Raw genomic sequence first — 18018 nt, forward strand, 5'->3', positions numbered from 1 at the left:
AGACCTTGGAACAGCTCTGAATTAGCAGCCCAAAAGTTACAGATATAGGTAATATCTGAAATAAACTTTTCTAGAGTTCTAATCTTGTTTTCAAATAATTGCTTGTTTCTTTCCTCCCAAGCTCCCCCCATTACTGCATGCATCACCATTTTCCAGTAGGCTTTGCCTCTTTTGCTTAGGGCATGACCCTGCCACTGATGGATAAAGTCTTGAATATGCTCTGGGTTAACCCAATGGTAACCTGTGAGGTTTAAGAAATGCAACAAACCTTTTGAGTGAATTTACAATGGATAAGTAGGTGGTCAGCTGTTTCTCCATCTTGTAGGCACAGATAGTGAGCGTAAGGAGAAATATAAAGTCTTCCCAAACTTCTCTTTTGAAGGAGATCATAGGTATTTCTTCTGTGTAAACAAGCTTCCCATACAAAAAAGCAAACTCTAGAAGGGATGTGGTTACACCAGATTTTCATGAAGGGGAAGAAGAAGCTGTATTCGCCTGTTGAAAGAGTCTTGAACAGAGACTTAGAAGAGAACTTGCCATTTGGGTGGAGGGTCCACACTTGGGTGTCAAGGAAAAAGGGGGAGAAGTAGACGATGGTTTGGATGACGGCTACAATGTCTGAAATTTCTTGGTCTCTTAAGGGTCTTCTGAGGTGTAAGTTCAGGTTGTTGTCAGCAGGAAGGTTGGGAATATAGACAGAAATCGTTGAATCTTTGTCTGGGGAGAGGTTATAGAGTCTAGGGAAGGTAGCTGCTAAGGAAGAATTTCCCCACCAAAGGTCTTTCAAGAATTTTATTTTAGAGCCATTCCCCAATCTATATCTAATAAAAGAAAAGAAGACATAATGTGAGGAGACTATACCTTTCCAAGGATTTGGAGACTTTACCTGATTCAAAAGGAGATTTCTATCCCATCCGTTGTTGCTTAATCCATATTTGCTTGTGATGACAGCTGTCCAAAGAGCATTGGATTTGATAGGGAGCCTCCATAGCCATTTGCCCATAAGGGAAGTATTTTTCTCTTTTAGATGTCCAACCCCCAATCCCCTTTCCTCCTTTGGCTTGCAAACTTGATTCCAGCTTACCAAATGATTTCTTTTCTCCCCTCCATCCCATAGAAAGTTTCTTTGTACTTTTTTCTATTAGATTTTTCACTTTCGTCGGGATTTGAAAGACTGAGAGGTAGTGGATAGGAAAATTTGTTAGGGAGGCCTTTAAAAGTGTGTCTCCCCCCTTTAGAAAGATAACATCTCTTCCAGGATGCTAACTTCTTTTTGCACTTCTCCATCATTGGCCTCCAAAAACTTAAGGATTTTGGGTTTCCTCCAAGGGGCATCCTCAGGTACGAGATAGGGAGATTTTCCACTTTACAATCCAGCACTGATTTGAATAGTTCTAGGAGTTCCTTTGTTACAGAATTTATGGCAACAGTGCTGCTTTTACTAAAATTGACCCTCAAACGTGTGATTAATTCAAAGCATTCAATTATCCTTTCGTATTTGTGATGTTTTCTAAGGAAGCATCCAGAAACAAGATGGTATCATCAACAAACTGTAAATGTGAAATAGGAACCAAAATTCGCTCCATTTCAAACCCTTTCACTAGATTTAGAAGGTTAGCGTTCTCAAAAAGATGATTGAAGTTGTCCATCACCGAAGTGAAGAGGAAAGGAGAGAGTGGGGTGGGCATCCTTGTCTGAGCCCCTTGTTAGCATTAAAGTAACCTTTTGGTTCCCCATTTACTAACATTGAAAACCAAGGAGAGTTAATGCAGCCTTTAATCCACCGAATCCATCTACCTCCAAAGCCTCTCATTTTCAAGCAGTCTAAAATACAATCCGCAATGTTATAGGAGCCTTGTGATCATAATATAAGGACATGGGATTATCAACTATAAACCCTAGCTCACTCAACAAGTTCTTAATCTATATGATCTCAGCCACTCCATGAGACATTGCCAGGTATTCAACTTTAGCACTAGACCTATAACACTTTGTTTCTTGCTTCTCCATGTAACTAGGTTTCTTGCTTCTCCATGTAAGGGAGAAAAGGACTCTGATAGAGTTCACCTTCACTATCCGAGCAAATTTTTCTGCATAATCCACTACATACACTTGAGTGAATCCTTTTTCTACTAACCGAGCATTATATCTTTCTATTGTTCCATCAACTCTGTGCTTTACTATGAAAACCAACTTATATCCCACTAGTTTTTTTTAGTTTTTTTCCCTTCAAGAAGGTCTACCAATTCCCATGTGCCATTTTTGTGTAAAGCATTGATCTCTTCTTTCATTACATCTGTCCATTCAAGTACTAAGAGGGCTTTTGCGGCATTTTTTGGAATAGGGACATTGTCAATGGAAGAAAGGAAAGCACAAAAAGAGGGTGAGATGTTCTCGTAAGAAACAAAATGGGAAATGGGATGTTAAGTAGTGCAAGACCTAACACCTTTCCTTTGAGCAATAGGAAGGCTTAGGCCATTAACAATAGAAGTATCAATGTCAATGGGATCAGACATATCAATGTGAATAAGAGTACTTGGTTGGATATAAATCTGTCCCTAGGGAATCTAGTAGCACTAGTGTTACAACATCCGGATGCTCCACGCCCCTTGAACTTGGTTGGCCCTTACGACAATGAAAGAAGACACAAAATAGAAGAAAAATCAGGAAGAGAAGGGAGGTGAACTTGATTATGTTTCTTTTCAACCCTACTACTCTCCACCCGAGGGGAAATTAAGAAATAAGGGTCACTCTCAAGAAAGGACACATCCATAGAAACATAGTATTTTTGGGAGATGGGATCATAACACTAGTAGCTTTTTTGAGAAGAGGGATACCCTAGGAAAACATATGGAATAATACAAGGTTCAAGTTTACCACTAGTGGGGGATAGATTTTGAACGAAACAACACCCAAAAACACATAGAGTAGGGAATAGGGGAGCCTTGGGAAATTGAAATTGATGTGGGGCCTTGTACTCCAACCATCGAGAAGGCATATAGTTGATAAGATATGTACCACAGAAAACAACTTCCAGCTAAAAACGTTTTGGAACATTCATATGTATAAGTAACCCACAGGCAACTTCAAGATGGTGGTGGTTTTTTCTTTTTGCAACACCATTTTGTTGAAGTGTTTGAGCATAAGAGTTACGGTGAAGGGGTCCATGTGAAGTAAAAAACTCCATGAGGTCACTATGGAAATACTTTCTAGTGTTGTCTGATTGGAAGATTTGAATTTTGGCTTGGAATTGGGTAAAAACCATTTGTTGGAAATCTTTTACAATTTTGGGTATTTCATCCCTAGACCGCATTGTATACACCCATGTATACTTGGAATAGTCAGCAAGGAAAACCATATTTATTATTTCTTAAAGGAAAATGGGTTTTGCATTGTTTGCTCAACTGGCAAGTCCGACACAAATTCAGACATTGACACTGACTTAAAGAGCTCTGGAAACAAAACTTTTAATGATTCAAAAGATACACGACCAAGACAACTGTGCCACAAATTGACCTAACTCTTTTTAAATTGACTTTTAGACTTTGTGATTGCAAGACTAGTCTCATTCTCTAGCATGTAGAGCCCGTCGACCATATAACCCCTACCAATCGTCTTCCCTGAGCCCAAATCCTCTATGACACAAGAAGGGAAGAAGGTTACTGAATAGTTGAATGAATTTGTAATACTACTAGCAGAAAATAGGTTAATAGGCAATTTTGGAACATGCAAAACATTAGAAAGATGAAGTCCAAAAGGGAGGGAGACAGTTCCTTGATCAACTATGGTGGAGAAAGAGCCATCGGCTAGTCTCACCTTGTCCCTACCAGAGAAGAGATGATTGGACTGAAAGGAATTTGACTTACTAGTCATATGATTTGAAGATTCTAAATCAATTATCCAAGGAAAGTCAGGGAAATGAGAAGTCACATGGAAAGCTATGGCAAAATTACTTGATGTAAACGCAAAGGAAGTCGAGGGAGTAGGGGTCGCATTATCCTTCTGACAAATTGCTCTACCGTATAACTCCAAATGGTCATGAAAGGAATTAATAATATCTTTCTTGGGTTCTGAACCAAAAGAATGTTCTTGTCTCATAGTAGTAGATAACTGAGTCTCCTGAGAAGCCATATTTAATACACTAGATTTTCTTGGACCTTGTTGCCTTGGTTTCCTACTCTGATCTAGACCTGATTTCTTGCTCAACTGTTGAGCCCATTTCGGCTTCCTGAAGATACCAACAAAGTGTCACGAGTATGCTTGAACCTCTGGAAATGAGTGCACCATAACTTATCTTTGTCATCTTCTTTCTTTTGAAGTTCCTCTTTAAAAGAACTTCCACCACCTGTACCTACTCCTCCTTTTGCCACCAAAGTCATTGATTCTCCCTTAGAACTATTCATCAAACTTCTACTCTTCTTAGACTGTATTAGGGTGTATACTTCTTGGACGAATGGGATGTTCTTACTTCCTAGGATTTGTACCCTAATGGATTCATATATAGGACTTAGGCACAAGAGGAAGGCAAACACCTATTGCTGTGGAACAAAAGTCTTGTAAGCTTTGGCATCCTCATCTCACTTCTAGTTCACATTATGATAATTGTTTTTCTTCTATAAAGAAGAGAAGAAGAGAGAAGGAAGAAGAGGAAGCGAGAGAAAGACTGTTTCGAGAGACAAAAAACTCTTGCTGGCAGCGACCAGCTCTATAATCATAACAATGAGATTAAAATTAAAAAGTAGGAAATTACATATTTGACCCTGGTGGCACACCCTAATATAAACAATAACAAGAGCTGTAAACAGGTTGACAGCACTCTAGAATTAACAATAGGAATAACTGTACCAGCAGAAACAATCCTAAAATCATTCTAACAACACCCCCTCCAGTTGGGCTGAATATATCTATCATGCCCAACTTGTCATATAGCTCATTATGTCACAAGTATGGAAGTTCCTTTGTGAGAACATCAGCTAGTTGCTCCTTGGAGTTGACATATGGAGTGCCGATTTCACTGTTTTCCAATTTCTCTCTTAAGTGCTTGTCCACTTAAATGTGTTTTTTCCTATCGTGTAGGACAAGGTTAGTAGCAATGTTTATGGCTGCCTTATTATTACAGTAGAGAGACATAGGGCTGTTATCTGGGAACCCAAGCTCCCCTAGTAAATTCTTCAACCAAAGAGCTTCAGCCACCTCATGTGCCATAGCCCTATACTCAGCTTCGGCACTAGACCTTGCAAATACATTTTGTTTTTTACTCCATGCCACTAGACTTATTCCCACAAATGTGTAGTATCCACTCATGGATTTCCTATCATCGACAAAACTTGCCTAATCAGTATCTATATAGACTTCCACTTTTAGATGGTTGTGCTTATTGAAAAGCAAGCCAATTCCTGGATACTTCTTTAAGTAACTTAGAATTCTTTCTATAGCCCCTATATGTGGTGTCTTAGGAGAATGCATGAATTGACTTAGAACTCCAACTAGATAAGCTATGCCTGGACGTGTCATAGACAAGTAAAGCAGTTTTCCCACTAGTCTCTGAAACTGTTTCACATCTTTCAGAGGTTCACCATCACAATCACCAAATTTGTGATCAACATCCATAGGGGTGTTTGCTGGTTTTGCACCCAACTTGCCTGTGTCTTGTAACAGACCTAGGATGTACTTCCATTGAGAGATGAAGATACCCCTTTTTGAGCAGGCAACCTCAATACCAAGAAAGTACTTTTGAGGACCCAAATCCTTTATGTCAAATTGGGAGGCCAAGAACTCCTTCAACTTTTGTATTTCAGAGATTCAGTTCCCTGTAATGATGATATCATCCACATACACTATTAGCACTACAACCTGTTCTTGACACCTCTTAACAAACAGACAGACATTGTTTGAATCCTACTTGTTGGACTGCCATATGAAACCATATTGAACCATGCTTTGGGGGATTGTTTTAGGCCATATAGAGACTTTTGCAACTCGTGCACCTTATTCTCACTTCCTTTGGCATAGAAGTCCGGTGGTTGAACCATATAAACCTGCTCTAGATTACCATTTAAGGTGTTTTTTACATCAAGTTGATGCAATTCTCAGTTAAGATTGCAGTCAATGATAACAAAATCCTAATTGAATTCATCTTTGCTATTGGGGCAAATGTCTCATCATAATCAACATCATAAACCTGAGTGTATCCTTTCGCTATTAGCTTTGCTTTGTATATTTCTACTGTTCCGTCCGCCTTGTGTTTCACTGTAATTACCCACTTACACCCCACATGGTCTTTCCCTTTTGGAAGATCCACCAACTCCCAAGTGTGATTCTTATGGAGGGCATCAATCTTTCCATTTTGGGTATGGGAACATTATCAACAACAGATAAGAAGGCATGACGAGGGGGAAATATGTTCATATGAAAAGTGGGTAATGGGGTGTTTGGTAGAACACAATATGACTCCCTTTCTGTGAACAATTGGGATGTCATGATCATCCACAACCGAAATGGGAGCAGGGGAATCGATAGGGATAAGAATGCCTGGCTCGTTTGGACTTACATCTTGGGAGTTTGACGGCATCAGTTGCTTAGTATCTAGTAGCTTACATCTTTAGAACACTACTGGTCTCTATGACGTGTACGTAAAAAAACAGGAAATGGAGATGGATCTGGAATCAAGGGAAGAGAAACTTGTTGCCTGGCCCATTTTGTTGTGGTGTTCTTGCACATGAGCTCCTATAAAGAGGTCCATGGGAAGCAAAAAATTCATTAAGCTCACCATGGAAATATTCTTTTGTATTGTCTAATTGAAAAGTTTGAATCTCGACATGAAATTGTGTGAACACCATCATGTTAACAGACCCAGAGTATAATACCGAATTCTGGGGAAGAAGAATGAATGATTCGACCCTACCCCAAGGGTCCTTTATATAGAAAGTGAGATTAATGAAATTACAGAGTTGCCCTTGTAGGGCAACACAATTTGGAGAATTTACAGAGAGGCCCCTGTAGGGCTGAAGTGAAAATAATAATAAATAAGAGAAACAATACAATAAGGACTACAATAATATGGTACATCAGGGAGTTTCTTCATAGTCCCCCTCAAACTGATGCAGGGGCATGAGCATTAGTTTGCTTACTAGAAATGTGTCTAGATCTCGTCATGGCCTTTGTGAAGATGTCAGCAACTTGCATATCAGAGGCAACATGAGGGAGAGAGATAGAGTTTGCAAGAAACATGTCGCGGATAAAGTGGCAGTCCACCTCAATATGTTTTGTCCTCTCATGAAAGGCAGGATTTAGAGGCAACTTTAATAGCACTAGCTTTATCCGCATACAGAGGAATGGGCGTAGGAGAGGAATGTCCCAACTCTTGAAATAAAGATTGAAGCTAAACAACTTCACTACAAACATATGACATTGCCCTGTACTCTGCTTTTGTAGAGGACTTGGCTGTTGTTTCTTGTACTTCCATGATATTAGAGAGTCTCACCCATGATGACACACCACCCGGTAGTGGAGAGTCGTGTGTGGGGCATCCAGCCCAATCTGCATCAGCATAGGCCTTCAATCGGAGAGAAGAAGATGAAGAGAAGAAAAGACCTTGTGATAAAGAGCCTCGAATATAGCGGATGATTCAATGCACCGCAACCAAATGGGGTTGGTGAGGTGCAAAGACAAACTGACTAATGACTTGAACTGCATGTGAGATGTCGGGACAAGTCATGGTCAAATAGATGAGAGACCCTACAAATTTCCGAGAGGGAAGCATCAGGAAGTAGTGAGCCTTCTGATTTGGATAATTTGACATTCAACTCCAAGGGAGTATCAACCTGTTTATTATCAGTGAGGTTGGCCAACTTAACAAGATCAGAGGCATACTTGTGTTGGCAGACAAAATAGCCTCGGGAGCTCCGTTGGACTTCAAGTCCCAAGAAATAGTTAAGAGGGCCGAGATCTTTCATGTGAAAGGAATTATGGAGAAGAGACTTGAGGTCCTGGTTTGCTTCTATATCATCTCTAGTCTGATGCATTTTGGCTATATTCCGCTTGCACGACAACGTCTTTGAATTTTTCAAACCAAGCTTGAGGGGCTTGCTTAAGCCCATAGAGGGACTTCTTTAGCCGACAGACAAGGGAGGGATCACTACAGTACCATGGAGGAGGTTTCATATATACTGTTTCCTTTAGATGCCCATGTAAAAAGGCAATTTTCACATCCAATTGAAAGATCGTCCAAGAGTGAGCAACAAAGAGGGCTAAAAGAACACGGATTATAGTAATCTTGGCTACTGGAGCAAAAGTCTCTTCATAGTCAATGCCATACTCCTGCTATCCCTGTGCCATAAGCCTGACTTTGTAACGGTCCAGAGACCCATTAGATTTCAGCTTAATGGAATAGACCCATTTGCTCCCAATAATAGAGCCATTTGAAGGTGCTGGGACAAGGTCCCAGGTGTCATTCTCATGCAAAGCTTGAATCTCTGCATCCATGGCTTTTTGCTACTGAGAACTACTACTAGCCTGCTAGTAAGAATGAGGAATATTTGTAGAGGTCAAAACAATAGAGAATGAACTATGGTTTGAAGGAAAACTATAGCAGTTAGGTGGTCTAGAGATATGAGTAGAATGATGTAAAGGAAAAGGAAGAATAATTGATGAATCTAAAACTAGGGCATCACTTACAGGGTTGTCTGTGATGGACAGGGGATTTGGACCAGGAGGAAGAGGGGTTGTAGGTGTAGGAGTAGGACCATGAACCCGCTTACGGGAGAAGACGAGAAGTTCCTTCTCAGTAGTGGGTGATGGAGTATCCTGTTGTTTCAAAATCATGCAAAATTGAAATAGAGGGAGTAGATAACTTGGCAATTCCTAATAAAAAGGAGATATGCTCAAGAAAAATCACATTTCAAGAAATACGAATAAGACGTGCTGAGGGGTCGTAACAAATGAATCCCTTGTGGTTAGGGCTATACCCCACAAAAGCGCACATGATAGATTGAGTTGACAACTTTGAAAATTCATGAGGAGGAAGATGAACAAAGCGTAGACACCCAAAGACATGAAGATGGGGAAAGATTTGGGGGGGGATCCAAACATCTTTTGACGAGGAGAAATGTTAGCAAGCACAGATGGGATACAATTGACCAGATATATTGCAGTGCTAGCGGCCTCAGCCCAGAATGTGGGAGGCACATGTGATTCTTGTAGGAGAACCCTTACAACACTGAGAATGTGACCATTATTTTTTTCTGCCACACCATTTTGCTGAGGAGTGTCTAGGCAACATTGTTGGACTTGTTTGCCATGATGTTTCAGGTAAGCCAAAAATTATCCATCACTGTATTCTCTCTCTGAGTCTGAGCGTAGGGTTTGCACATTCACTTGGAAATGAACTCAAACCATGTTATGAAACAACCTAAAGGTTGGAAAAACTTCAGATTTGTGTTTGAGAAAGTAGATCCAAGTGTACCTGGTACAATCATCAATGAATAACACAAAATACTTGTATCCCATCCAAGAAACAACAGAAGAAGTCCAAACATCACTATGAATAATTTCAAAAGGTGAAGTAGCATGTTCAGCTTGGTGAGTGAATTGTAAAGTATGACTCTTACTCAAACAAGAAGAAACACAAGATGTATCAAAGGATTTCATAGAAGGAATTTTAGTTTTAATAAAACTAGACTCAAATAAGTATTTAAGTTTTTCAGAATTTGGGTGGCTCAAGCAATTATGCCACAAATTCCAGACATAGTTTCTCTGACTCAAAACACGACTCAATTCAGAAGGGCTCAAAAAAGCAGAGGATGATGTTGATGGAGATTTCTCAAACTCCAATGCAAACAAGCGGCTCGTCCTATGCCCCTTCCTTTTCACCTTCCCAGTGCACTGGTCCTAAATCAAATAACCATCAGAGGAAAATGTTAGAATATGACCTTCAACTAATTGACCAATTGAAATAAGGTTGGTAGTAAGTTTCGGATCAAGGAAAGTTTTAGCAAGGGACAAGGAATTTGAGGGGGAAGGTTTGATACACAAGTCATCGTTCCCAATGATGTCAAGTTTCTCATCAATATGTCTATGGTTGGTCTCAGATAGTCTGTTTGAAGGTTCAGGATAGGCCCCAACCATATGATTTGTAGCACCAGAATCAATTATCCAAACGTGAGAGGGAGAAGAGTAATAATCGGAGAACTCACCAGATAGGCCGATAGCAGAAAACGCAGATGAGATGGCAGAGGATACCAGTTGTATCTCTTTCTTATTCGTGGAAGCAGAGGATTCTCCCTTGGAAATAGGGGTATCAGACACTCATCCCTTAGACGCCTGATAAGCTCGTGGTTGGTTCTTCTTCATGGGTCCCTTGGGTGGATGAATTGGGCAATTTGGAATGATATGTCTATGTTGTTTGCAATATGTGTAGACATTCTTCCTTTTGCAATAAGAGGCTATATGCCCATATCCTTTACATTAATAGCATTGAGTTTTAGAAGGGTCTTTTCACCAGATTTCTTATCCCCTTGTGCAAGAAAAACACTATCAATCCCTGAATCAGGATGTTTCCCTTCTATGTTTGTAGCAGTTAGGAGTCTAATTTCTTCCCTCAACAACTCTCCCATCATAGAGTCTTAAGTCTGGAAGAGTTCCTCCACTCAAAATATTTGACCTGATTATTTCATACTCAGGTCTCAGCCTCATGAGAGGCTAGTTAACTTTCCTATTTTCAAAATGTTTCTACAAATACTTGACACATTCAACGGGATCAGAAGGTTCAGTATGAAAAAGTTCATATCCAGCCCAGAGATCAATAAAGCTTGAATAGTATTCTTGTATCTTTTTGTCCCCCTGGCAATAAGCAAAGATTTCAGATTCAATCTAGTATTGCTGTGACATATTGGACTGATGATAAACCTTTTTCAAATAGGCACATACATATCATGGGTGGTCCTCAATCTTTTCATAGGAACACTAATGTGAGGCACAATGGAGCTCAAAATCCAGGAGACTAACTTTCTGTTGTCTAGCTTCCCTTATGTATAGGCTTTACTATGCCTTGACCTTATCAGGTTTACATACAGTCCCATTCAAGTAACCTTCAAGTCCTTTTCCCTCAACATAGAAATCAAAATGGAACTTCCACATATTTTAGTTAGTTCCATCAAATTTTACAGGGAGAAAATCAACCTTTTTAGCCATCATAAATGAGCAAAAAAAAAAAATAAAAACCTAGAATAGCAGCACTGATGTTGGAAAAGCACTTAAATCAGTAATGAACAGCAGAAAATTACTTCAGCCGAACACAGTATTCTTCAGAAAAGTAAAATGAGGGCTGAATCATGAAATACAGACAAATGCAAGGCAACTTCAGCAGGAAACTGTAGAGAAGAATAAAAAATCTTCCAATAAACACCACAGAATTAGGGCAGCACAAACTAGGGTTCCAAGGACTGATAACCAAGAGAAGAAAATACCCTAGGGCAGCACAAAAACTAGGGTTCCAAGGACTGATAACAGTTGATTATGATAATAATGTGATGCACCAACCTGAAATGAGAAGTTTTCTAGATCAGCTTGAAGAGAGGACCTGATGTCTGTTGAAGTTCCTCAGTCAAGCAAAAGAAACCAGGTTTGAAACTATTGCTATTGAGGGAGGAAGAAGCTAGACTGTTGAGATTCCTTAATCTGTGACTGTTCAAAACTGAACCACAAGGAAAAAAGTTGCTGCTGCCCTGGAGAAGTCAGCACACAGACGGAGGAAGAAAACAAAAATGTTGCTGCCTAGGAGAGAAGACCAGAACTCCTCCAAGACTTGTCAGTTTCTGCTGATTTTCTGAGAGAAAGAAGAAGGTTCTGGGCGACACAACTGGTCAGAAATCCTTCTAGACAGAAGCTTTCAAGAGGAACAAGGGTTAGGATTAAAGAGAACAGTCCTAACACCAGCCAAAGCACCCTGAGAACAAAAAGCCCTAATATGCCCAACGAATGAGCAAGGAAAGAGCAGAGATTATAGAGCAGCCTGCTCTGATACTGTCAACAGACCCAGAGTAGAATACAGAATTCTAGGGATGAAGAATGGATGATTCGATCCTATCCCAAGGGTCCTTTATATAGAAAGTGAAATTAAAGAATTGGAGAGAGGCCCTTGTAGGGCAACACAATTTAGAGAATTTACAGAGAGGCCCTTGCAGGGCTGAAGTGAAAATAATAATAAATAAGAGAAACAATACAATAAGGATTACAATAAAATGGTACATTAGGGAGTTTCTTCACACATCATTTGGAAGTCCTTTATAATCTTTGGGACTTCGTCTTTGGTATGCATGGGAAATATCCATGTATAACGAGAAAATCATCAATCAGTGTGATAAAGTACTTGTATCCACCTTTTGAAGTTATAGTAGTAGGCCCCCAGACATCAAAATGCATAATATGGAAAGGGAAATTTGCTCTTTTATTACTTGAATGAAAAGTTGTTCTACATTGTTTACTCAATTGACATGTTTGACATTGAAAATTTGGCACCAAACATGATTGTATACTTTTATATAGAGGGTCCCTATGCTTGATCACTAAGATATTTCATATAGGGTGCTCTTGTATACCTTTATATTCTTAACTTATTGAGATTATAATATTAAAGCAAACATTATTAAATTGAATTATCTGGTTTGACTTGCTAATACTACAAATAACTCTTTTTGAGATCTCTTTGATTTCATTTGAGAAAACGTCAAATCTTCGAAGACCTTTCTAAAGATTAATAGTGTGTTGATAGCCTTGCTAAAGCTTTGTACATCCTTCTCTTTTCTTTTGTAGAAGTTAACCTTTTGTCAAAAATTATTCAATTTGAGTTAAAACTCTTGTTTCTTTTTGTTATTTTCTTATTTGTTAGGATTCAATCAGGTAGTGATTTAAAAGGCGTGCCTAGGTGCACAGGCGAGGCGCATTTCAAGGTATGTGCCTCGCCTAGATCCTAGGTGCAATACTTTCAAAAGTGCATGCCTGGAGCCTGGTGTGTCTTGCGCTTTATCTGAAGTGTGTGCCTTTCGAAAATTTGTGCCTTTTTTCATGTCCCCATATTTGCTAATGTTTTTTATTCATTCATCCTAATAAAAGATATTTTTAAAAGACACTTTAAGTTATAAAACCTTTTTTTTATAGGGATTAAGAATTTAAGGCCTTGATATGGACTTTTTTGGGCTTGCTTCAAGGGGCTTGGTACAAAGACAGCTCATAGAATTAGGAATGCATAATGTTTAACATCACATTAGCTATTTGTAGTAATGCAGTTGGGAAAAAAAAATAAAGATTAAGAGTTTACATGCTTGAATATGTTAATATGTTATACTTGAATTTATTTTTAAATTTTCATTTTAAATATGTTTTACATGTTATGTTTATGTATTTTTATTCGATATAATAGGTTTTTTAAAACATTTATTTTAAACTTTAAGTTTATATTTTTAATTAATATTGCATTTAATATTTGCATTTTTTAAAATTTTGACATTTTTGATTTTTTTTTTGTATTTTTGCACCTTGCTTCAAAAAGGCATGTGCCTCACCTTGTGCCTCACTCGTCGTGCGCAAAATGTCCCGTGCACTTTTTTTTCGTGCCTTGTACTTTTAAAACACTACAATTAACATGTATAATGCGTTGAACCCTTGAAGACTTCAAAACTTGAACCGATAAGCATGGAAGAACTTAATTTTATCTAATCAACACATTGATTATTATTATTAGTATTAGTATTTAGTATTTTCTTCTTCTTCTTCTTCTTCTAACTCTTTCGTCCCTTCTTTTCTTTTCTTCCTTGGGTAAAAATAGAGGCTGAGCCATTCTATTTTCTGAAATTTATTTTCTTTCTTCCATTTTTTTCATGAATAAGTTGATTTTCTATGTTTTAAATGCAGTTTATACACTTTTTATGATAAAGTGATCGACAATTAATAGTGGAAAGTGGTTGCTGCTTGCTATGAGACCTAGGAAATTGTCCAAGGATTTATGGTTTTTATTCAAAAAGAAAAAGCCATGCCTAAGCAACTAAGCAATAAGGTACCCCTGTCGCTTAGCCTCCTATTGGTGCCTTGAAAAGTATAACTCTAGGGTCCACTCCCTTACTTTCACAATCAAGAAATACAAAGATAGCTTAAACATGTAGAGCAATGAGTTCACACACCACACTTTCTTTTGAATTTGTTGAAGCAAGTATTTTGGGTTCCTTTTTTTTGGGCAGGGTTCAAGATGAGATGTGGATGAGTGGTTTCAACATGCTTCTAATTTTGAAGTTGGGAAAGTATGTTATCGTGCTTTATTCACTCTTGGTAGATGGCTTATGGATTTGGGCTAGGTCTAGTTCTTAGTGATTGCATCTGGGGCCTCATTGCTGAAGGGTTTCCAACTTGGGTGTGGGTCTAGAGGGGGTAAGTGCTGCCCTCTCTACCACGAGTTTCTATTTTCCACGATACCCCTGGAAATTCAGGTTGATTCATGCCTTTGCTTGATCTTGTGTTATGGGCTTAACTACCACCTTGGGGGGACGGTTTCCTACTTTAGGGACCTGAGCAGACCTAGAGATGTAGCCTGAAGGAGCTGACAAGTCAAAAAATGGAATTCTCTAAATTTCTATGTATTTATGTATTTTTTTAACCTGCAGAGGTATTTTCCTCAATTTGATCATTCTACGTGGTGTCTAGCCTATTAATTTGATTTGTCTAGTCTTAGTTTAATTAATAACGTCTAAATTTTCAGAGTCATTGGCTAATTAAGTTGGTCCCATGAGCAGCAGTATTGTATTCCTAGTCTTGTAATGAGTTTGGCCAACCATAGACAGTCTATATATACAAAGCCCTAGAGTGATTCTATTTGGTTTCTCTTTTTCCTTTGTCTTCTATTGTCATCTCTCTCAAGGTTATGAGCTCTCAGCCCCTTGGGAAAAAGCAATGCAAAACCTTCATCATTCAAGTAAAGGGCTGAGTTTGATCCCAGGCAAATCTTCTATCAATTTCCTTTAATTCTCAACACCCACACACCTTTTCTAGAGAGAGGAAGTTCTTTCTCTGAAATCTGAATCTTCATATCAAACCAGGGGTGAAAACCAGGTTTCATCATCCCTCATATCTTGGGGATTTCTGTCATGAACAGTGTTGGGACTGAAAACAATAAAAAAGAATCCATGGTGACAGATCTGAGATCTACAATTTAATGAGAAATAGTTTTAGGATTTGAATCAGTAATTCTAGAAATTTTCTGGAATTTTAATGAGGCAAAATCCTCATCATTTGTCTGGGCTTAGATCAGAGAATCAACAGGGACAGACTTGGTATTGCTGTGGATTTATCCTCAATTATTTTGAGCTTGGATGGGGGGACTTATATTCCATATCGTTTTTTATTGTTTTTTGAGCTTTTTAAGCCCACCAAAATTGTTGGACATAGGTATTTGTGTAGCCAGGTCAAAAAGCACCTATGGCTACTCCGTTTTTAATGCCAAAGAGTACTGATTTTCTGAAATACTGTGGCAGATCTGTCATAAGGTCGTTTAGTTCATTAAACCTGATTTTAAGGGCCTCTGACAAGTCAAATATAGTATCTATTCAGTTTTATGATTATTACAGTATGTGGAGGTTCTGGTTCCTGTTTATGTGCAGGGTCTATGGGACTAGTAGATGGGTCCAAACCCAAACCTGAATATGTTTGTCATGGAATTAGAGTGATGGGAAATTGACAATGCAAAGATTATCTCATGTCTGTTGGGGTCGTGGATATAGCCATTGTTTATCGTCTAGCTTTCAGGGAACAAGTGATGTGGGATTATCTTGAAAGAGTATCAGCAAACAAATATAGCTAGAAAATTTCAGTTGGAACTTGATATCTTTGTCTATGCACAGGGTGACAAGAAAAAAATTTTGTGGACTGAGTTGGAAAGTATGTATTCCATTGATGACTCATCATTTAATGGCAAGTTACAGAAAATTATCCCTAAGCAGAATGTCATGTAGTTTGAGCTAGTGAGAGCTAGCATCCTCAATGGGGGATGATTCCAGATATGGACACAGTTTAGGAGAACATTGAGAAAAAACTTGGTTACAACTCAGGCTATCTGAGAAAGAATTAGAAATGGCAGTGTTCCAAAATACCAAATGAAAAGATGATTAGGTACAATCACTCTCTTCATGGACCCTTGTTAATCTATGGGCTATCTGAGTTTTTTTTTTTTTTTTTTCTTTATTTGCAAATAGCCAACCATTACCTGCATAGTGATTATTTTTTTCTCTCAACCTAAGATGTGCAAAACCCATGGCCTTTATTAGTAGCATGTATCCAAAATTGGAAAACACCTCCATTTAAAGTAGCTGAGTTAAATGGCTTTTAATGGTAGGAGAGTTTTAAGCCATTCTAAGGATTGACGGTTAAAGGTGAAAGACAATTACATGATAAATATATTAATACATCAGAAGTCAAGGGAATCCATGCGTTCTTTCTAATATTCTTTTAACTTATTTAAATACTCTTCCTGAGAAATTTCTGAATGGTTTGGACCAAGAAGGAGATAAAGTATTAGATAGCAAGCCTCAACACCATGCTTGTTTCTTCCACCCGTTTTTCTTCTCCTCCCTTCTCCCTTATCATAAATCTATGAACCTTTGGTTCCCAGATTTTAGACTTGCTGCAGGTTACTAAAATTCAGTATGCTCTTTCCTTCTCCATTTTGTAAACAGGTGGTCATCCCATTTCATCAGGTCAAAGCAGTTAACCCTTCAGCAAGCAGAGTCAGTCGTACTGAAAAATACATCCGAGTTATCTCTGTTGACAACCATGAATTTTGGTTCATGGGTTTTGTACACTATGAAGATGCTGCAAAATGCCTACAGGAAGCTTTGCAAGGTCATAACTCACAATCTGTGTGATAGTTGCGCATTCATGGAACCAAAATTTCCAACTTTGTAAGTTTTTGAGTCATATTGCAGATGTTTCATTATGAACTTGAAACGTCAGAAAAAGAAATGCTGTATGCCTCTGAACCGTGGAATGTGCCTATTGTTCCTGTATTAAAGGTACATTTGTAGAGTTCACTTTTATGATGGATCTTGGAGAGTAGTGCATACTCAGATAAAAATCTCATTTTGCACTTAAATAGGCGATGAAGTTATATGGTTATTAATTAAATGATTGTAATTGAGTGTTTCTTGCATATCCACATTTTTGTCTGGGTTTGGATAACCATACTTGAATGGTTTATATGGTTATTAATTGTCCCTTTAGCACAAACTAATCCCCAAGTCTTGGATTAAAGATGCAATTGGCAGGTCATCCTAAGTTGATCGTACTGATGTAATAATTATATGAACTTGAAAAATAAAAACCTTGTGGCTATTTTGGTTTCTGACATCGAGGAGATATCAACTTGGCAACCTTTCGTTTAAGGGCATATCCTGATAGAAGAAGCTCTAGGAGTGTCTTTTCTCGTGTGTTTTAAATTTTTAATCTCTGTTGTATAAAAAACCTATTGAAACAATTACTATAGTTCTCTCAGAAACCAATTGCAGAAACAATTATAATATATTTGCAACAATAGTAACAAAATTAATGAAAAGCAACATAGTGGTCAGAGCATCATATTGAAATTACAATGACCCCTCTGTACTATAGGTCAGTGACAATTACACCCCTAAACTTTCAGTTGCCACAAATAGTCAAATACCCCTAGGCCATTAAATCAGATGATGGAATGTATTAAATTACCAAAATATCGACCTAAACCTTTTTTATTTTCTTTTTCTTGCCCTTTTCTTAAATCTTAATTGACCCAAACTCCTTTTATTCAAATCAAACTAGTTAAAATAACAAGAACCATTTCATTAATGTCGAAAAACAAGTTTCTTAAAAGTCTTGTTTCATTTCACTGACATGAATGTCTCTCTTCATCTTAAAATATAAACATTATTCACTCATTTTTCCAATAAATCAAGAAAATGAAACCTTAAATTTATATCTATAAGAAAAGAAACTTCTATTATTTCA

General features: G+C 38.1%; 1 protein-coding gene across 3 annotated transcripts in view; it reads left to right on the forward strand.

Annotated features, from left to right (window-relative positions):
* LOC148876660 (GEM-like protein 1) overlaps positions 1–17188 on the forward strand; it is a 39085-nt gene extending 21897 nt beyond the window's left edge. For 2 of the 3 annotated variants that reach the window (XM_088960260.1, XM_088960270.1), the window contains one exon: positions 16716–17188. In XM_088960260.1, coding sequence (XP_088816386.1) covers positions 16716–16944 — 229 coding nt within the window. In that variant the 3' untranslated portion in view covers positions 16945–17188. Of the gene's footprint in view, positions 1–13908; positions 14051–16715 lie in introns of all 3 variants that reach the window. The other variant, XR_016104043.1, reaches the window with a different exon arrangement.
* Positions 17189–18018: the final 830 nt, after the last annotated feature.

This window comes from Nelumbo lutea, chromosome 1, assembly GCF_056320005.1.
Source record: "Nelumbo lutea isolate HS-2025 chromosome 1, American lotus-T2T, whole genome shotgun sequence".
Taxonomy (NCBI): Eukaryota; Viridiplantae; Streptophyta; class Magnoliopsida; order Proteales; family Nelumbonaceae; genus Nelumbo; species Nelumbo lutea.